The 22343-nt window shown below is 40.4% G+C and overlaps 1 protein-coding gene across 2 annotated transcripts in view; it reads left to right on the top strand.

Annotated features, from left to right (window-relative positions):
• The first annotated feature begins 515 nt into the window (after positions 1 to 515).
• ZFAT (zinc finger and AT-hook domain containing) overlaps positions 516 to 22343 on the top strand; it is a 145065-nt gene continuing 123237 nt past the window's right edge. The window contains exon 1 of one of the 2 annotated variants that reach the window (XM_055703584.1): positions 516 to 750. Coding sequence is in view for 1 of the 2 variants with exons in the window: in XM_027805476.2 (XP_027661277.1) it covers positions 16717 to 16729 (13 nt within the window). In the remaining variant the exon portion in view is untranslated. Of the gene's footprint in view, positions 751 to 16567; positions 16730 to 22343 lie in introns of those variants that run through there. The other variant, XM_027805476.2, reaches the window with a different exon arrangement.

Here is a 22343-nt window from a genome sequence, read left to right as displayed (position 1 = left end):
TCCTCCCTTTCTTCCTCTGGAGGGGAGGGAAGGATTCGCTCCACTGAGGAGTGTGCAGCAACATGTCCTCCCTCTTTCACCGTTATCTTTCCACTGTACCCCCCGCACCCCATGCACCAGAGACACCATGCACCAGCATGCCATGCACCTGGTGCACCACACACACCATGCGCTCCGCGTACCCCATGCACCCCATGCACCATACACGCCACGCACCCCGCGCACACCCCCCCCACGCGCGCACGGCGCGCTCCACACGCTCAGGGCGCGCGCCGCCGAGGGCGGGGTGGAAGCGCCCCGGCGCCCGATCATTGGCCACGCGGGAGGCGGCCCCGCCTCTCCCGGGAGCGCGTGCGCACGTCCGGGGAGAGAGGCGCGGCGAGGGGGAGGGGGAGGGGGCGGGGGCGCAGGGCGGGGGCGGGCGGGTAGCGCGCGGGGTGGAAGGGGGCGGGGATTGGTTGCCATGGGAGTGACGTCAAAGTGTGTCGGGGACAGGGAGCGGAGACACGGAAAAGGTCAAACTAAAGGCGAGGAGGAGACACGGCCGACGCCGGGGCCGGGCCCGACGCCGGGGCCCGGGCCCAGCCGAGGCCGAATCGACCCGGCCGGCTTCGCGGGACCCGCCGGCCGAGGGAGGGCGGCGACCGCCAGCGGGGGGTTGTGAGCGGGCCGGGCGAGGTAGCCCCGGTGAGGGCAGCCCCGCCGGTCCCCGCGGCGGAGCCGGCCGCCCCCCGCCGCCTCCCCTCACAGGTACGGGGGAGCGGCGCCCCGCTGCGGAGGCGGGCTGGGGCGGGGGCCGGACCGCGGCCTCAGGAGGCCAACGGGGCGCGGGGGGGCCGGGGTCGTGCTGGCCACCGTGGTGCGCGGGGAGGGGGGCGGTGGGAGCGCCCTTACTGTGCCGAGGGGCGGAGGGGAGCTCTGGGCGGCGCGGCGGGGTGGGGGGCAGTTTGCAGCTCGCCGTCCCCCGGCGGTGGCGGTGAGTCTGAGGAGGGGGCTCCCCGCCCCCTGCACTTTGCGGGGTGGAACGGAGCTCTTGTGGGGAGGGAGAGGAGCTCCGCACCCGCCACCATGCTCCCCCCGCCCGCCGGGGGTCCCTGTCCCGCCCTTGGGGGCTGTGCTCCCTCCGCACCATGCTGTGACCTCGTTGACCTGGGAATAAAAAAATGTGCTGCTTCCCCCCCCCCCCCCCCCCGCCCCCCCCGTGGGCTGTAGGACCTCTGCCCCCCGCCCTGGCCCCAGCTTTGCATAACTTGTCTCCCGGGTTGACTGTCCCTTCTTCCCTGCACTTTGCCCTTGCCCGGTGGTCTGTAGCATGAGGGAGTAAAACTTCGGGAACTGGTTTTTGTTTCCCTAGTGAGAGAGTTGGATCACAAACAAGGCAGACTGCTTAATAATATATATACATATCTCCTGTATATCCTGTTTTTTCCCCACAGCAGCACAGTGCTGAAGCGAGATTCTGTGATAGTATAGACCAAGGCCCTTTGGCGTGATTTTTTTTCTTCTTCTTTTTAAAACCCTGGAGTGAAGCTGCTGTTAGCATGTAGAGTTGGAATGCCACAGGCAGTCTGTTGTCTCTTCATGTTCGCAGAATAATTTAGAGAAGCAGCAATGACTCATTAATAGAAAGTATTAGTTGCATGAAGGCAAAACCAGATGAAGTTTCTTACTTTACTACAGACTTATCTATGACCTTGGAGCGGTCTGTCTGCATCAGCCCTCTGTTTGCTTATGAATCAGGAATAGTGGTGCTTTTCAAAAACATACTGAATAAATATAGTAATGACTGTGAAATGCTTATCTGCTGTGGTAATAACAGGTAGATAGTGATGTTATTTCTGTTATAGAAGCATAGTGGCTGTAGGCAGGACACAAGTGTTTTGCTTGCAGAATTTTTCTGTTGTGGCTACACTTTGATAGAAATCGGCATTTGCTTAAAAAGATGTTTAATAATCTATGATATTGCATGATCTGCGCTGTGGCCATCTTACACTACATATTTTTATGAAGAGTGCGCTAATATGCTTTCCAAGAGCTGCCATTCCACAGTGCAAGTAGTTTGTGGGTGTGTTTTCACTCCTGTTTGCCTAGAACAAAGATGGTGTCGTCTTCCACTGCTAAGGAAACCTTGTGAATTTCTAATGTGGCTGATTATCTGATAGTTGGTATCTCTGAGCTACATGGTGTTAGATTTGGTGTTTTCATAGGGAGCTGGAAGAGAGGTATTCTGATATACTTGATATGATGAAGAAATTAGTTCTGGTGTTGGTTTGTAACTTTACTGTGATATAATTCAGTGGAACTTGCCAGGGTTGGGGTAGTTGTGTTAACTTGATGCTATCTCAGGGTGCCTCGGTATCTGCAAGAAAATAACAAAGGGAGTGACAGTAAGTTCTTACGTGTGTGATGAAAGATAAACTGAGCAGTTCAAGTTTAGGAACAGTATTTTCCCTCTTACTTTATATAATGCCCTCTATAGAAAATCAAATGTGTTCAGGATGCCACAGGCAAAAACTTCAATACAGGAATCCTAGAACTGTGAGGGAGTTAACCTGTTGTTCACACACTGCTCTGAAGTGGTGTGCAGCCACTGCAATAACAGGTGAAAGCAGCCAAGTGCAGAGCTGGGAGCTGCTGCTGCCTTTAATACGGACCTGAGTGAGCTAAGTTTTCCCTCTTTACAATTTTGCTTTATACTAACTTGTGCAGCTGGATTACTTGTCTCTTCCCCCCTGCCCCCCCAGTCTGTTGTAGAAGGATACACCAGGAAGAAGCACTATTTGACTGATATCGTAGGGGCTTTTTGAAAGTAATTTGATCTACGGTTTCTCACTTGTGTATTCAAGTTAACATGAACCTTCCATAATCAGTTTTAACATTAAATAGGAGAGCTTTTATGTGTTGAGGAGGAGGTGAGTACCAACACAGTTGGGGTTGTTTGGGTTGGTGGTTTTTTTCTTAAAAAACCTGAAAGCTGCTTTAGTAAAATGGCAATTCATTGTTAGTTCGTAATATGTAGGTGCCCTGGAAAAGTCAAATACCTAGTTTCATAGCTACCCTTGGGCATCTTTAATTTATGCAAGCAGGGCTCACTGAGTAACTACTGTAAATCTCATTGACCTTAGTAGGTTTGCAGAGGTCATATTTTAAAAACGGATAAGTTGTGCTTGAACTATTTTGTCAGTAAGTATTAGGAACAAGTATTTGTGTACATAATTACATGCTTTTTCCAGTTCTCCATTACATCTTGTTTTCCTTTAGATTCTTGCTTATAAGTGCTACAGTAAATCTAGAGTAGTCTTGGACTTTATATTTTATCACTCATCTTAATATTGGGAAGAAATGTGGAGTTTTGAAAACAAGTTCTTTTTCAAGGTCTCAGTGTAACAGAGCAAAGTGAGGTTTTACAGACAGCTAGAAAGGCCAAGTTTTGAATCAGAGAAACTTGGCTAGCACAACTCAAATGTATACGAGTGACATCAGCATTTTCCTGAGCCATTTATGTTGTTCACTTCTGTTGGTTCCCAGCAGTGCCTTGTGACTTATGTAAGCTTGTGCTGTACATCCTGTCCTGCTGTTCTCATGCATGAAAATTCATTGGTATTATCTTACTGTAGGTTTTGAGAGCTGAATAGTTACTAGCTGCTTGTTGTCTCAAATGTCTATGTGCAAATTTCTTCTGAGCATGCTGAAGAGATCTATGCCAGGAGCATAATACTGTCCTCCTAGGAAACATCAGAGGCATCGCTTGGAGTGAGACACAGCTCATTCCCCTGCTCCTTTTGGTAATGGGAGCTGTAACCACTGTGAAGTAATGTGGCTGTGGAGATAACTGTGAGAGAGAGGCTTTACTGGACAGAAGCCTTGATCTGTGTCATACATAGATGGACCACTAATGCAGTTGTGATGACTGGTGTTAAAACAGCCATAAAAAAACCAAAGAGCTAAAGTTTCAACAGAAGCCTCAATAATACCAAGACTGGAAAGTAAAGGCTTTTATATACTATTACTGTGCACTTCTCATTACAAAGGCTTTGAGAGAAATTGCGCCTTCAGGTACTGATGCTTCAAAGTTCTTTTTGTAGTTAGCATTTAGCCATGCATAATGAAGATACTGACACTTGATGGGTGAAGTTGAAGCAAACCCTCCGTTCTAAGCTCTCAAAACCAAACATTCCTTCTATTTTTCTTGCTTGCTAAATCTAGCTGAAACTTGCCGGCATAAAATCCGGCAGTAACTCAGTGTTTGTAGTTTCATTCGAAGTTAAGTTGGGCGCCTTCTTTGAACAGTATCATTTCATTTAAAAAAAAAAAAAAAAACCCCAAACAAAAAAAACCCCACAGAAGTGTGTCTTAAATATAATAGTCTCTTTTGTTAGTGCTCTAGCAGTGTGATGGAGCCAAATTCCTGCTTGCTTGTCTTGGTGAATGCGGTTGTCCTTGTGTGGCTCCGTGGCTTGTTTTGAACGACTGGAAAGTTTCCTTATGTACACAACTGCACTACATCAGTGTTCATGACTGTACAGGAGATGTAACTGCAGTGGAACCATATACAGAAGGGGAGAAGGGTTGATGTGGAGGAGAACCACACCAGGAGAGGAGTCCTGGTGTGGCCCATGGAAGTAACAAAGATATCTTCCCTGTGACTTTCCACAAGTGATCTGTTCCATCATGCACGAAACAATTTCTCATTGTGGTGGAAAAACGAAGAATATGAGACTTGACAAGGAGACTGCTTATCTGAAAAGGAACAGGTGCAGTGCTTTGACACTTGAAAGCCAAACAAATTCCTTTAAGTGAGATGCTCTTGCAGAGTTTAAGGAAATTTATTGGCAAAACATGTAAGAGGGACTTGAATTTTCATTCTGAGTAGGGAATTGAATTATCACTATTGCTTTTATCACACAAATCTAGGAATGCACGGGCTTTTTCTAGTGCTTTTGTTATTTTTGGAGGCTATGCAAATCTGTTTCAAAACCATATGCAGGAAGACAGACAGCAATGCAGTTACATGCATTTTTTAGAAACTTGTAGAAGCTGTAAGGGTAAACACGGGTTAAAAGAAATTACTTCAAAAGCACCTGCATGTAACACATCCAGGATTCCCTTACATTGTATTTTATTGCTTGACAGATACTTACATGAATATGAAAAGTCCATGTAGGTGCTGTCATTATTCAATAGCCTTTTACTTCTGTACATGTAGGCATGTAAAATGTAGTCTGGATGCTTAGATCTGCTAAAAGATTTATAAGAAAGTTGGCTCTTGAAAGAAGTTTCCCACAGGATGCAGTGGGTGTCAGGTCTAAAGGTCAGTGGCAAAGTATTAAGTGAAGGCTCTTTTGGATTTATTTTTCCTTTTTTTTCAAACAAACCCTGCTTATGTGAAGAACCATAGAATCTTTCATTGTTACTTCCTGAATTTCCAAATGTTAATGGACATTTACAGGTTTTGTTTGTACTTCAGTGTTTTGTTGAAAACTTTCTTTTTCTTGAGGAGAGGAAAAAAACAGTGCAGTTAACGTATTCATGAACTCTTAGCATGGAAGTTCCTGGTGTAAATCAAAAAAGCCAGATGGAGTTTTAAGCTACTGTCATGTACAACTTAGGAAATGAACATTCCTGATACTAATAAAATGGCCAGATTGGAACTACATAATTAATCCCAGCATCCTTTTCAACACATGATAAGATTTGGCTGTAACAGCCATAGAGTTAATGGAGACAACTGTCAAGTTCTATGAAGCAGTGGATTATTTGCCTAAAACAAAAAACACCTGCATGCTTGTGATTGGTGCTCATGCTGCAATTTAAATGGGAAAATAAGCATAAGTAGTGGCTGACTTGGTCTTGAATCTGCTTCCTGTCTTAAATATGTATGTACATATATTTAGATTCGTATTTGATACATATGATTTATCTGAATTGATATTTTCTGTATATAAACATACTTAAAAACCAGGAAATGAGTATATAGGGTTTCAAAGTGTTACCTGGTAAAACCTTCTCTCCATTGGAGTTGATTTGAAATGTAGTGACTGGGGAGCCTCAGGAAGCAATCTTGCAATTAGGTTTTTTCACTGTAGGTATGGGTGACCTGGAAGAAGTGTGCAGGAAAGTGCTAAAAAAAAGAAGGCTTATGAGATGGTACAAAGTCTGTGTCAGAGACAGACAGGAGGAAGAATGGGCAGATGGCAGTCAGTACAAAACAGGTGAATAATCAGATTGAGAGCAAGCTGAATAGACTGTGTGAGTGAGTGTACTCCTTGCATGGTGCTTGCATTTTTGGTTTAATTAAACGTGATGGGGATTTTTCCTGTTGTGATACATGGAACAGAGGTAAAAATCTTGTAGCTGGAAGCATATATAATGGTAAAAGCATGCCTGCCATTGTCAGAGAGAGCTTCTGGGTAAGTAGAAAGGTCAGTGCTTTCAGAACTATCTGGACTGGAAAACCTTAAAAAAACCTGCTCAGTTCTATAGACTTCACCTGCAAGTTTATTCAGCTCTATCTTTGGCATCATATAGAATAATATTAGCATGATCTAACATCTTAGTGCCTGGAAAATATGGATGTGCTGTGTAACAGATTTATTTATTTATGAAATGGTCTGGAAGGTAGCAAGATATGTTTGTGGTAATTTGTTAACATAATCTATCTAGCTTGTTTGAAAACTTTTAGCCTGGCACGGTGATCTTTTTGAGATTGTTGTTTGGAGGTGCTGTTGGAATGATGAAGGTAAAGAAGAGCAAAGGGATGGTTGTACTGATGAAGTTGATCCCGTAACACCTAGAACAATGCTAAGAGTTGTACAAAAAAACCCTCAAAAATAAAAGACAAACAGAAAAACTTCTTCCCCACTGATTCTTGCTTAAAAAAGTTTATAACATCAATTTACAATGTAATAAAGCATACACGTAGAAGAGTGTAATTGGGATCCTATTGATCAGCCTGTTGCTGACTTCGTCAATACAATACCAATCACAATCTTTGCTGTTTGTGTCTGTTTCAAAATGTTCCTGCTTTTTTTTTTTCTTTGCAAGTTCTGTAAGTTAAAACAGCAGTGAACTGATCTAACTGGAGAATGTCCCACTACCCAATAAAGAGGCATTTCTTTGAGCTGGCACTTACTGAGAAGTGCAATCCACCTTGCAGTTTAAAATTTATTTAGTATGGGTTTTCTGTGCCTGAAGTTACCCATTGGTAATACTAAGTTGCTCCTTGTATACTGTCGTCTAAGGATGCTTTGGTCTTAACACCACCAGTGAAGAATTTTAACAGGAAGGTTGAGGCAATTGGGTCTATATTTCCGCAGAAACGAAGGTTAGAAAGATAAAGGAAAAAAGATTAAAATATTCACAGGAATTGCCCTAGATAAGATTGTTTCATGTCCGAGGGCATATTGAATCCTGTGGGAATGAGGAAGCTAAACTGCTAAAAGGCTGCTTAATTCTTGTTTCACACTGAATCAACACTACTAATACCACTTGGATAGCTAACATAGAATTTGTAAGAACCTGGGCATTTTATGTAAAGAATATAGCAATAAAATGTTACTCCAAAACAAATCTTTTGCCGTGTCAGAGCTGTGGGGAGAATGAACATTGGAGGCTTAACGTAAGTATAATAAATCAAAATGCCAGATGAGTCCCAGAGGACTTTCTTCCTTCATTCACTTCATTGTTTTCTCTGCAGTTCCAGCATAATGCAGGGGTTTCATTCTTCTGATGTTCAGAGTGTTTCTAAGTGTTCCTGAGGACTGAGCGTTTCTCTGTGCGTTACCTCAAACTCAGTTCATCATTTGGTGTGTTCAGTGCGCTAACGGAGTACTTTGGTATATGCAGAAATCGCAATGTGAGTTTGCAGTTTTGGGAGAGTGCTGAGGTACGTGTACTGTTGGTAACCTACAGAAAAGGCTCAGATTTGTACCTTCTGGAAAGTACTATTTCCCAAAGCTGATGCTTGGCAACAGAAGATGCCCTGCTGACCCTCTGCAGCTTGGCAGAAAATGCTCCATAGTGCGTGAGCTTCCTAAGCATATATCCCAGGGTGCAGAATGCTTGGGGCTGCTGGCACAGTATTTTTTCTTTTTTTAACCTTCACCAGACTGTCTCTTTTCCCCATGTCCTTAGTACCAGACACACAGAATAAGAAAATAGAGGGCAGAGTTATTTTGTAAGATAAAAATTGGAAATAAAAGGGTGAAAGTAGAACAGGCTGAAAACTCTGTTCTGGTTTAAGCAAAGAGTAACTTGTCTAGCTGTTCAGCTGCTGTTACTTAGAATTTCTAAGGTATGTCTCAGCTGTTGGACCTGGAAGGTCAGTACTCATAGCAATAGTCTCACATCAGTGTTAGCTTTAAGTATTTAAATTTAAATTAAAATTACTGTGTGTTGTCCATCACATCTTTCTTTTGACTAATCCTTACTAGTGCTCTGGCTGGGAGCACGAAAGCTGTGTGGTGTTCCTGGCTCTTCTGGAGATAGGCACCTTTGTGTTTAAATGCTGGTTTTTTTCCTTTCGTCCATATTCAGTCTTTTGGCTGACAGGTTCATACTTGACATGCATCGTTACTTTAACATGCATTCTTACCACATACTTACATGCTTAGTATAATGTGTATTGTTAACCTGGTGGTTTTTGAGGATATCTTTAGCTTTTTTATAGAGAGCACACGTGACAATATTGTTAGTGCTGCTGATAAACTTTGTAACTAAATGATTACGTATGGCTCGTGCTTATAAATAAATACTCTTTTTCATTATTGCCCCTCATTCTGCTGCTTTTGGAGATTTTGCTTATCTTAAATTATTGTTCGGTAAACTTAATTAGTAAAACTTAAGAGTAGTCAATATTGTATTCACTTCTAGAAGGGTAAGTAAACATTTTGTTCTATCAAATTGGGTTAAGACAAGATATACTACAGCTAATTTTTAATATTAATTTGACATACGTAGACTTCATCTCAGTAAGACAAAGGCAGTGTTTCCAAGGATGTTTTTCTTGACGGTGGTTCTTTGAGCCTAACTCTCCCGTCTCCCTGTAGGTCAAGGACATCATCGTTTTCACGCAGCCCTTTGCTGTGGATAGCTAAGGTGTCTGCTGACAGGATCAGGCACTTTCAGGTCACTGGAGCATTCAGGATGTTCTGGTATCAGGGAAGCTAGTTCTTCTGCAGCCTGTCCCTCATTGTTCTGAATATATCAAGGGAGTGTTTCAAGGAAATACCAAGGAAAGATAAGGTGACTTCTAGAGCTTTATGGAGATTGGTATGCTGTATCTCTAGGCTTTGTAGCAGAAAAGAGAACTGTAACGCTAAACAGTTTGCTGTGTTCAGAACTTGAACCAGCTGTGGTATAAGACAGATTCTTTAGCAAGGAAACCTGTGATATTTTGTTTGCTTAAAATATACATGTCTATTTTGACTTTTCCCTCCTCTTTTTTTTTTTCAGTTACTCTAACTTGAAAAATGAGTTGTTGCATCTGATCCAGTGCTTTTATTTTTAATTCCAAAATAAATGTAGTAGTTGATATACTCGGATATTATGTGATTGGGCATGATTTTGTGGTCTTTTTTCATTTGATTTCAGCCTGTATGACTGCTTTCAGTTCACAAGCCTGATCAAAATTTTACAATGAGGTTTTTTTGCTTTGAATATGGTGACTAAATGACTTGTCTTGATAAACACAGTAGTTTGATCAGGAACTTCTAAGCTGGTGGTTCAATTAAAAGTCAGTTTATGCCAAATATTAACTAGAAGCAGTACAATCTCAGGAAAGCAAAATGAGTTTATGTACTTAAACATTCCTTGGTTCTAAGAAACTGATTGAAGCTGTGATTCTGTAAGTTAATGTGAAGCTGCATAACACAATATCAGGGAGAAGTACTGGTTTATTTGTTGCTCTTTCTTATACAATAAAAATTTCAGTGAAGTTCCTTATTGTTGTAGTTAGTGATATCTGACTTATTGCTTGTAAGTAAATGAAGAAACAAGACCTTAGTTACACAGCTTGAATTGCTGTTATGTGTAGAATTACTTCTAAATTTCTCCTAAGAATATCAGGCATCCCAATAAAACTAAACCTGTGCTGCAATTCTCAAAGACTGTTAATCAGTAATTTTTTTGTGTGTGTGAAAAGGGAAATGTTTTATATCACCTGCTTTAAATGAAAGGGTGAATACTGGTTTCCTGTCAACTTACTAGTGCACTACATGTCTACTACTGCAGAATTTTCTTTATAAGTTCAGGCAATTTATAATATGCTGTTAACTTGAACTGTGTGCTGTCTGCCTCAGTCATTTCTTCACCCCCTGTAAAATCAAGAAGTAATTTTAGTTATCGGGTTAATCTTTGCACAGGTAGGACTTTCAGATCATTGGAGACTGAAGCAGTGTGGTGTACAGGTTATTGATAACTGCAATGTTTCCCGTCGTAAGCTGCTGCTTTAATTAGTTTGAAGAGTTCTGCTGTGAAGTAGTATTGTGGTTAAACTGGAATTGAAAAGATTAAATGTGAGATTACATTTGCATACAGAGCTTGACAAATATTGTCAACTATGATACTCTCTCTCTCTTGCATTAAGTGCAAGAGCCTAAGGCAGCTGACTTCTTGTGGCTTTGTGGAGGGACGGAGCGTTTTGGTCTGTTGTTGGTGCTGGAGTTATACAGGCCTCCAGTCACTGTATTTGCAGCATTTCCTTAAGCATACCTTCATTGGTACAGGTTAACTTTTATTTAACTATTTTCACAGAAAACATTTGTTCTAGAAATGCTATAGCTGATGGTTATTATTCTAGTATCAGTTACATTTTAACTCTTCACATGGAAAGAAGATTGCAAACTGCACATGAAATTGGTTGGTTTATTATTTTTTTTTTTTAGTTGAACTGATTCCTTAGACGAATTTCTTGATGTTTTTACAGGATTTTTGTTGAGTTAATCTGGCTTCCACTGACCTCTGCTTGAGATACAGCAGTTCTGCAAAACCAACTGAAAATCTGCAGTTGGTCACAATAGAAGTAGTGGATTTCTGTAAAAAGTGCTTTCAGTAATTTGTCCCGTACTTGCAGGTGAACAACTTAGAAGACTTTGAGGAAAATAGCTGATTTACAAGTTGAGTCAGTCTCCCAACATCTTGAGAGTTTTCTTCAGTTACATACTCTGGTTTCTTTGGCTTATAAAAAAGCAATTGAAATAGATGTGGAAAGCAGAATGAAGATACTTTTCAGCACTTTCAACAGATAAAGTAAGTCTTAAGGACTGTGTAGCACCCTTGCTCTTCAAACCCCTTTCAGGGAATGTCTGGTTTATGAACTGACTATAGGAGGATTCTTACGAAGAACCATGTATTTGCTTACTTTTTATTTTTGTAAACGTTATTTTTCATATGAAAATGTGGTCAAATGAAGTGGGCAGCTTTACATTTTTTTCTTTGGCTTATTTGTTCTGGGGAGATACCTGGCTTTAATGATACTTGATTTTAGGCTTTAGTAAAGTTCAACTTAAATTTGATTTTATAAGGTAGAAACTACTGACAATGATGCTTTTGTGTGAGAGCTCCACTCTTGGGCTTGACTTGTCTCTCAAGTAAACTTTCCTGCAGAGCTGTACCCTTGACCTAATGAAGTAACTAATGTCCACATGTTAGTAGCTGGCCAGCTGCCAAAGGAGGATTGAACCACATCCCTGTTTAGACTTTTTCACATATATTTTTGAAGAATATTAGTATTCAGAAGTGTATCATACTGCCAAGTTCTTTGGGGAGGTTTTGCCGTGGGTGCTTTAGATGCTTGTGAATACTCAGAAATATTTTTGCTTATTCTTACATTCTTTTGGTTTGTCTTTGCCTCTTCAAGGTCAGTCCATGTACCACTAATCAGTCCACGTATGAGCAGGTGAAGTGTTAGTAATGTAAGACAGACTTCTGAGTCTTAGCATTTAGGAAGAGTGATTGCCTTGTAAGTCCTGCTCAGCTGATTTCTGTGGAGGTGGAGTCTGCAGACTGCTCGGCATAGAAGTCTGTGGAAAGAGCTCCATGTTAACAAAAAATATCAAATAACAGTTTTTAGAGTTGCAGTTGGGGTAAACTTTGATGCAGGGTGTGAAAGGCAACTTGGTGTTCATCTATTGATTTTTTTTTTTTTTTCAAATTTCTGTTTCGTGTTGCAAGGCATGGAAGTATTGAAGCTACATCTAAATGGTTATAAAGTTAATACTACTTGAAGAGTATGATTTTGCCAAAATAATTTTTTTTGTTGTTTACTGTGTTTTTGAGAGATGCAGCTCACTCATGTTACTGTTCCCCACTTAGTGTTGATACCAGAGGTCCTAAACATTGCTATCCTTTTTTCTTTTTTGGGGGGTGGGGGGTGGAGGGCAGGGATGGGGAAATGTTCCTGTTGTGGTTAAACAATTTGCCACACCGCATTGCCAGCAAAACAGGCATCCTGCCCTATACAGTAACTTCTTCCTGTTGGTGCTAAGGGTTGTACTGCCATCCAGTGACTAAGATCAGCTACCTGCTATAGAAAAAAGTATTAGTTTTCTGCTTTTTTTTTAATCCCCACCCCTCCACCACCCCCTGGATTAGTTCGCAGGTAGTAGCGGTGCTGGTCCAAGTAACTTGCATCATGAAATTATAAAATAGCTGTAGCAGTGGAAGAAGCAGGAGTCCCTCAGCTGGAAGACAGAGAGAACAGGACAACTCTTCTGCCACAGTGTGCTTACCATGTTCTATTTAAACCATTCTGAAAGTGCACCAGCAGCCAGGCTCTGTGGCGTGAGTATTCTCTTCGTGTAAAGCAGTACTAAATTGCACTAAATCATGTTCTTATTGCGCAGTTGTTTTCTATTTGAGGGTGTGATGAAGGTCTCAGCTGCATGTAATTGTTGCATTCATGCATTACTCTGTATTTTGCAGGCATGCATAAAATAGAAGTGTTTAGTTGCTGTGGCTTAAAACACAGCTAATAAAAATTGCTTCAGGATTAACTCCAGAATAGCTGTGCATTATCATCTCCAGAAATACCTATCGCTGTAGGCTGGAAGATGGCATTCTTTTCTGCTGGTCCTGCTGAACATACAAATCAGCTTCTTTTGGATGAAACAAAATTGAAAGGTGTGCTTCTGGACTTGGCTAAAATGTTTGGTTTAACGCTGTTTAGAACATAAGTAGTACTAGAGGTATTTCTGAAGTGAGGTCCCCTGGAATATATGGAGTTTGAATACTGTCTTCAGCATGAACTGGTTCTGTTTTGCAGATCTCCTCTTGCAATAAACTGCCCGCTAATATGGGTGTGGTTTTGTTGTTGGGGGTATTTTTTTAGATGAATACATTGATCAGTTAGCCAAAAGGTGTGGGGAAAAAAAACCCAACAGTGAATACAAGGAAGAGAGTTCATTTTAGCTACCAGTCTTACTGATTAAATTGAGTATCTCTCATTCTTATTTTGAAACTCAGTGACAGAATGAGATAGTTCAAAGTTCACTGGGCCAACAGTACCCAAAAAGGTCATTAATCTGATGTTATAATCCTTCTAGGTTTCCCCTTCACCAAGGGGCCTTTTGTGGCCCTTGCTCTTTCCTATCCTGTCTGCTTGTGCTGAAAGAGTTTGTCTCAACTGCCTAGTTCCCATCTTGGTAGCTGTAGACAGCTCTTACCTGGTCCCAACCTTCTCTTTGCCAGAGCAGACAGGCCCGTCTGCCTCCAGCTGTCCCTGTGGGGGATGCCCTTGAGGCCCCTGACCACCTTGGTAGCCAGGGCTGGACCCTCCTTGTTTCCTCAGCACCCGTTGAAGGGAGGGTCCTCAGCAGGAGCAGCCGGTGTCTGCAGGGCGGCCTTGGCAGGAGCAGGCAAAGAAGGGATACCACCCCTTACCCGCAGCCCTCCCTGCGGTTTGCCTGCTCTGCAGCAAGGTGCTGGCTCCCATTTCAGCTGCTTCTGCCCCAGCCCCTGGCCCCTTTCCAGCAGTGCTGTTCCTCTGCCAGCTCTCCCCAGCCTGTGCTGACGCTTGGGGCTCTTCTGCCCTGGCTGCAGAGCTTTGCGCTTTTCCTTCTTGAACCCGATGAGGTTTCTTTTGGCCCTCTTCTCGGGTTTGTCGTGGTCTGTGCCTTTTGACAGCCGCGCTGCCGGTCACTGTGTCAGCCCCTCTTTTTCTCTGCCTGCCCCCTTACACTTGGCTCTCGCCTGCGGGTTTGCTGAGGGTGCACTCTGCGTCGTCTTCCCGGTTGCCGATGCGTGTGTTTGGAGCCCTGTGGTGGCCTCTGGGGTCCTCCCTTGGCAGCTTGCAGCTGGACGTTCGGCCGTGGGCTGTAGCCGCGTGAGCCAGAGATGCAGCCGGTTTTCTTTCTTCTGTTCATTGAGCTGGGGCTTCGCAGCTCCCAGGTGAGCCCGCCTCAAAAGCTGTCCTGAAGTCAAAGTATATTATGTGGGCCATTTAACTTTCATCAAAGCCCCCAGCTCTTCATGTGATGTTGGTTGAGTACATTCTGCCTTTGATAAATCTTTGTAAACTCTCCACATCTTCAAAAATTAATTCCTAATGGGTATGTTCTGTGTGCCTTCCAGATGTTGGAGGTGCTCTGTACCTCCTCTGACTCTCAGACATGAGTGGGTTTTGTGCTTGTCAGGAACCTTCTGTGAATGCCATGATACTTTTTTTTTTTTCCCCAGATGATACTAGTAATTCTGTATAGAATACAGTAAAAGAAGAGTAATGCATCTGGTAGTTGGTAAGCAAAATTTTTACAGTCAGTATGAAAATCAAAGATTATTTTTAATGATTTAGTAAAAAATTTCCTGCTACAAGTCACTTATATCTTCTCAAAAAAAAAAAAATATTGCTGCTTGTTATCGTAGTCCAGTAACTAAATTTTATCTTGCTGCAAGTAGGGAAACATGACTCAAACTTGTCAGATATACTCCTGGCATATTTACAGACTAGGAAAGTACTTTAATTCTTGTTCTGTTATGAATTATTGGAGGAGGCGGCTTAATTCTAGAGGAGATGGTGTTTGAGAGGGAGGCTATGACAGCAGTAATTTTCTAAGTATATTTGTCAGATCCTATGTAAGATTGATTTGACAATACGGAGCAATGTTTTCAAAATGAGCTGTTTTGGCAGCACATTATGTCTGTTTCCAATTACTGTCAGTAAATCCTGAAAATTATTTTCTGAAAAGAAGTTGGTGAAATCTACAATTTAAATACAGATACTAATTCTGAGAATAGAGGAAAGGTGGTTTGTTGGTGGTTTTTTTATGTTGTATGCGTTTTGTTTTATTTTTTAGATTGTTGAAGTGGATGCCACAACTGTGTGCTGTTTCTGTGTGGACTGTTTCCTTTGTGGAAGCAGGCTGCAAATGTGTGTTTAAAAGAATGGGTCTCTTGGGTATTATTGCAAAACAAATAATTAACTTTTTTTTTAACTTGTGCATAAGGACAAAGGGGCTTTGTGAAACGAAGTGCCATGCACTTCATGTGGTGTTTGTGACTTGCATGCTTGCTATGTTGAGCTTATTTACTTTGAGGTAATTAAAAAAAATTGTATATGCTCTTGGAGCAAGGTTAAAATTGATACTTCAGTCTGATACCCTTCAAGATTTCATTGCAGTGGAGGAGCTGAGCTCGCTTTATACAGCACGGGAAAAATACTGTTGCAACACTGTACTTCACCAAAGTCTACAAGCTGCAATAACAGTCTCCAGACTGATTACCAAAATTACGTGTGAGAATGCCAGGATTTCTCCTATTTGCAGCTGGACTCGTTTGCAAGGATTGGAATATGTTCACACAGGATTACCTTTAAAGTGGGAACATTTGTTTTGTGTTGCCTGTAGATCTCTTGGTGCCCTGGCCCTTACCAGCTGCTTCAGCAATCTTGTAACACTGGGTAGACTTAACTGTTGGGCTGCTGATGTTAGCAGACTATCCAAATGTGCCCTTGTTCAGCAAAGGTAAGCAAAAAGACTTTGCATGTGAATATTGTCTTGCAGTTCTCAACTTGTTTCCATCACAGTGTTACAGAGAACTATTGTTGGCAGCTAATATCACCAGAGAATTATAATTGGAGATGTGAGTGAAAAGTCATTAAGTGGAGTGTGCTAAATGTGTCATTGATTTGTCTGCTACACCAGACTCAATTGATACCCACTCAAAAAAAAAAACCAACAACGGAAAAAAACCCAAAACCCAACAACCTAGTCAACAAATGATGTATTTGTATAACTTTTCTTGCTCTTGATCTTTTTAGGGAGGTTTTCCCATTCATGCTTGGCCATATTTGAGTAGGCAGGCATGGAGGGCTTCAACGTTTTAGGAAACCTGCTACTAGAAATAGTAAAAACTGAACTGCTTGCATTTAGTTTTCTTTTGTATGGGTAGAGCTCTTCTGATATTAATGCAAAGAACGTTTATTAAATGTATTCTTTGTTTCTATTTCTTGTCAAGTATTAGGATTGTTTTTTGCTTTCCTGCTTCTGTCATCCGCTTTCTTAGAGTGATCAGATCAGTTACTGTATATTCAGTAGTGTGAACTTTCTTTGTATTTTTCAGGTTGGAGGATCTTCTGAATCCTATGCTTAAAGATGCCTTTAAAAAGAAAAAGCTCACTTCAGACAGCTTTGTCGTCTTGAACTAGAGGTATTGGTTACCTTGGAAGAAGAAAAGGCAGACCATAGGCCCAAATTGGAAGACCCTTCAGGATAACATGGAGACATGTCATGTAGAGGTAGCTGTGAAATATTTAGCGATTTGTTTTAATAGTTTGTAACTAAGTATCGCCAAGACTCTACCCCAATTAAACAAATCTACTTCCAGTATAGCTCTTTACTGAGAATGAAGCAAAAATTCCTTTCCTATAAGAAGGACTCAAAAGAGAAAGGTAAATGGCTGAAACTATGAAACTAAAATTATACTGTGGACAGCAATATCGAGTTATATGTTATAAACCCATTGAGTTTGTATAATCAATTTCTTGTAGATCTGAAGGAAGAATACTTCTATGGAAACAGAAGGAAAGAGATTGAATATTTATGTGAGTTCTGGCCTAATACATTCAGGCTATTAACGTTTCTCCTAAGTTTTTAGTTCTAGTTGTTCAGGTTTCTCTTACGGACAATGCACTGTGCTGTAGCCATTGTGCTAGAAAAGTTCAAAACTGAAAAAAAAAGCAAAAGTAACAGTGTATGTTGCTATGTATCATGTAGCAATATAAACTGCTGAATGTGTGTGTTCTGAGGAAAAGAAATAGAAGTAAGGGTGCTAATACTCCTTTTTATGTTCTTGATTGCAGGTTAAGCTATTAGTTGGGATTCTTATGAGGACAGTTCATTAAGTTCTTAGTGTGGTAGATTGATTTTTTTTTTGTAATTATTAAAGCAAAATGGCCTTGAATTAGCCAATGCCTGCCACCTGTAGTGACTGTGCAGATGACTGATTACTGCAGAACTTCCCGAGTTACTGGAAGTAAAGACTTAATTTGACTGAATAACTCTCCTAATGGAGAGTCAAGATGATATTACAGAAATATATGGTTTCTTGAGGCTCAGCTATGTTCCTCAACCTGAGGAATACAAAACCTGTGGCAATTGCTGCCATCATTCTTAGCCATAGCAGACTAACTTTATGATTTTTTTTTTTTTCTAACTTTGTGGCCTCAGATGTGGGGCACTTTTGAAACAGGACTGTAACTTTATTTTGGCTCACATCATCCTTTTTCTGTAGTTTGTCCTCCTTTAGATCTTTTTGACAGATAAGTCTGTTGTTGTAAAATAATATTCTTACAGGTGTTTGTTTTTCTGAAATAATTATGTATGTATGGCATATGCATCCAGCCCTCACTTAAATTTGGTCTCAGCTGTGTTAGTAACATTCTACATTCCTGCTTTCCCATACATTTTTAAAGTATCAAGACACTTTCTTCTCTTTCTTTACAATTGGTAATGATAGATTCATTTTCTGTCAGTTTCAGAATTCACGGTGCAATTTAAAAAATATCTTTCTAACTTTTGCACCAAAATTGCTAGTTGTGTATGTACATATTGCATATGTATTAGTGATCAAAAGAAGCAGCGTGTGCTTTCCTGAAAATATGCAGGAAATGCAGTGTTAAAACTACTTAAGTACTTCTTCATCATAATTTATCATGCATTGTTAACTTCTAGTGCTGAAGTGAACTCTCTTTGGGTGTTAGCTCACGATGACATACAATCAGTATTCAAGGCAGCAACACACATGTGAATCGCATGATACAAGTGCCATTGGAGATGATGTGGTTTGGATTACATATGAGCTGCAGCTATGGTTCTTTAGAATGTAATGCTGATTCAGGCACTGTTTGACCCAGGGCAAATAGCTTAATTTATTCTTTGTGATCCCTGAAAAAGTGGAATAAAAATGCTTGTGAACTATAAGGCTAGTTAAAAATGTATAAAAATGGTGAAAATTTAATCACTTGATACTTCAGAGTTGGATGAATTTCTTTGAGCATTAGTTTAGAAATAAACTGTCTAGTGAAAAGCAGTTGTTCTCCCCTCCCTGACCCCCCTTGCCCTGCCAGAGAAAGGAGGGGAAGAAAAAAAAAAAAGGGAAAAAAATACTTATATTTAAGGTAGAAAGGGGAAGAAACTATTAAAACCAAATGTCTGCATTTATATTAGGTTTTTTGCCTAGATTTATACTTAAGAAGAGGAGTTTGTGGGAGGTAGGCAAAGAGCATATTGAGCGCGTATCAATTCATGTAGGATTAGTCTTTAAACAGTCTACACTGTAGTATACTACTGAATTTTTAAATCCAGATTTAACTACTAGAAAATTGGTGAATGCTGACTGTTGACTCCACAATGGAAGTTCTTCCTACTTTTTTTTAAATCTGTGTGCAGTTCAAGAATACCTTTTTATATTTAGGATTTAGTATTTAATTCTGAACTATTTCCTTGTTGTTATGCCCGACTTAAAAAACAAACAAACAAAAAAACCCCCAAAAAACACCAAAAAAACCCCAGAAAAAAAAAAGCAGCAGTAGGGAGCATCTGTCTTCCTCTGTCAGTTGTAGTCACTTTTTCGCTTGCGTCAGACATCTGTGGCTAAACTGCTCTGACTGATAGCTGGAGGGGTTGACAAAGCCTTGACTCCAAAACACGCACAGGAGTGTGCACACACAGACAGGCGGCTTTTCACTTTGTTTACGTTTAACAATTTTGGTGTGACAACTGAGGCTTCAAATTCAATGAGTTACAGCGGTTGTGCTGACTGTAGAGTGAGGATGTCCTCAGATGTGAGGAGAAGAGAAGAGAAGAAAGCTCTCTTTGCCTGCTTGCCTACTCACCTTCTTCCTTTCTCCTTCCTTCTGTCTCATTGAACTCCTTGCTTGAGGTGTTCATTGAAGCTGCAGTAAAAGTTCGGTGTGACTGGTAAAAAGTAATGGTTGAGGCTTGGGAAAATTGCAGTAAATCTCTGTGGCCTGCATGGCTTTCATTTAGAAATTGTAAATGAACGCAAACTTAAGGTATCATAATGGTGTCCCTTTTTTAATATTAAACCTTTCTTGTTATTCTGTAGTCTTGACAGCTGAAGAACAGTTCCTAGGCATCACACATTGCTGTTGGAAAATGAGGAATAGGTAAATTTCTTGTGTCAGGAGGACTTTGTGTAGCCTCAGGTTTACATTGTTCTGTGTGTTTTCTGCATGTGGAGGTAGGAGGGGATTTCAAAGAATGTCTTTATTGCTGTTCTTAAGAAAAACAGTTAAAGGCATTAACAGAAGCCAGCAGTCCATGTTCTTCAGTTTGTGATATTAGAGCAGATGCTGGGTTTTTTTAGAGCTTTTAAGCTTTACAAAAATGAGAGGACAGTGCCTTTAATGAAAGCTGGAGTATGCCATCTACTTACGTTTGTTTGAAAAAAAGTGTTTGGGGAAAATAGCTGAAGATGCATCTCAATAAATACATGGCTTCAATTTTGATTGCACTTTTATAGAAGTATCTTTCAAGTATGTAGTTGTATAAAGTGGTCTGTAATTCCTCTACATTTTTAACACCACATTTGGAAATGAAATTTTCAACGCCTTTTATACAAACTTAATAACTTTAAGATGCTGTATAAGTGTTTATAGTTGACAGTGAGTTTGATAAAGCAACAACAGACTTCAATCTTGTGTATATTGGCCGTTCTGTGGTGATCTACATGTTAAAACAAAAGGAGGTTGTGGAGTTTGTTCTCTTCGGGCAGGTGACATTGTAGTAACCTTCATTATTCCTTAAGAAGTGTTAAAGAAAAGCAGTGTAAGAAATGGTTCATTGCAACTTAATGCTCAGCAGCCTAATTAGTCAAATACCATGTGCCTACCTCTGCATGAAATAGCCTATTTCTTTCCAATGTAAAATAGGAATTTTCAGTTTTGGAACAGCCTGAAGAGGCCTTTGTTGCAAGTGACCACTGGCTTTTTACCTATTTATTGTCAAAAATAATGAAGGTCAGCATGGTATCCATAGTGACTGCATGCAGCTTCCTCGTTAATCTTGGCATACTGCTGTAATAACGAAATTCACTTACTACTAACAAGTTTGCATGTTTCAGGAGGAAGTCGACATTTGAAAATTGGATGTGCTTAGGTTTCTGTAACTGGGAAATCTTGACTTTGGTAGTTTTTCTTCACTCTTAAACTCCTTGGCATAATTCTTTTGATGAGTAGTTGTGGAGGCCTAAACAGAACCCCCCAGAATAAGCAACCTTAAATTGCTGAAATTTACATATAATCTGGCAGTAGAAAGCTTTTTACCTGCAAAATTATTTCCTTTTTTAAGAGATAAAGGCTGCTAAATGTGAGTACATAGTCTGCTTTCATCCCTGTTAGTAAAAGGAAGATACTCCAGTATAAACGACAAAAGGTATATAAGTATTATATGAATATGATCAAGGCAGAATTATATGGTTAAAACAAAAAATAAACTACTGATAGCAGTTTCAGACCCTCCACGTTCATTACAAAGAATAAACTTTCACAACAGCAGGAGCACCACAGCAGTCCTTTGAATTTTGATTTTGGATTACTTCTATGCACAACACTGGAATCGGTGTGTTGGGAGAATATGCAACGACTCAGTGAAACACACTTAATAAATTACTTTCGTTTAAATTAAATTCTTTTTAAGTGTTAAGCTTTGGAAATATTATTTTTTAATATTGTGAAGGCTCTTTTAACTTAGAGGAAAATCGGTGTAGAACAGAATGCAGCCTTATGGGAGTTTTGGTAGTAACTTGTTGAAGGTGGGGAGTAAAATTGTTGCATCTTGAGGTTATTACTTGCCTCCCACCCTGTCATCCTCCTTTAATGCTTACCCAAAGATAAGTGAGTTTGGCTTGCCTTTTTTACTTGGTTGTAATACCAACACCGGTATTACTCTGATGCGGAAAGTTAAGTATTTTCAGAATTCTGGCAAGTTGCTCTTTCTGACATTTTCTTTATTATTAATGTGGCTTGTTTTGCTTGTACGTTATATCTTTAAATAAAGCTAGATGCAAAAGGAAAATAATTATGAAAGGATAGCTATTTGCAAAATTCATGGGAGGTTCAAAGTGGAAGTCCATTTATTTGAGAGCGCCAGGAATGAAGGTATCAGGAAGTAAAGTCAATGGATTATTACTTTTTAAAATAGTTTTATTTTATATTTTAAATGTATAAATGAATTTTATATTTACAAATATATAATTTAAAATAAGTATATTTGAACCTAAAGAGGTCTTAAAATATATATTAAAAATTGAGAATTTATATTCTAGATGTTGCAGTTAGAGACTTTGTAATTTAATGTAAGGTTAGAATCTAGAACTGTTTTTGTTACTGAATGTGAAAATAAGGTTTTCTTTTGGAATTAGCTGAACAGTAATTGGTTGGGATGTTATAGAAGGATGTCTTAATTTTTTTCTTTTTTATTTCCCCTTCTCTAAAGGTGACCAGCTGCTTTGCACTCTTAGACAGTTGCAGTGATGTATAGTAGTCTGTTGCTGTAAACATCCCCGACTGGAAGCTGTACCAGTTCTAGCTTTCAGTCAGATGTTTGCTGCACCTGGCTATTCTTGGACAACGTGAGAAGGAAAAGCTGTCATAAATACATATGTACATATATATATCTCTAACAGTGGAATTGCCTTCAAATGAATTACCTGATTGTTACTAGTGTAGGTAAGATTTCTTGATGTCGTCTGAAATGTAGATGCAAAGCTGTTGTGTATCTGTCACTCAAAACAGAGTCCTTCGCTGCTTTGTGGTATGAATTATGGAATTATGCTTCACTGGAACATAATGGCAAGTGGTGGTTAATTTCTTGTGCAGTTACCCATAG

This window comes from Falco cherrug, chromosome 3 (assembly GCF_023634085.1).
Source record: "Falco cherrug isolate bFalChe1 chromosome 3, bFalChe1.pri, whole genome shotgun sequence".
NCBI classification, from domain to species: domain Eukaryota; kingdom Metazoa; phylum Chordata; class Aves; order Falconiformes; family Falconidae; genus Falco; species Falco cherrug.
This window is presented reverse-complemented; position numbering and strand designations above follow the sequence as displayed.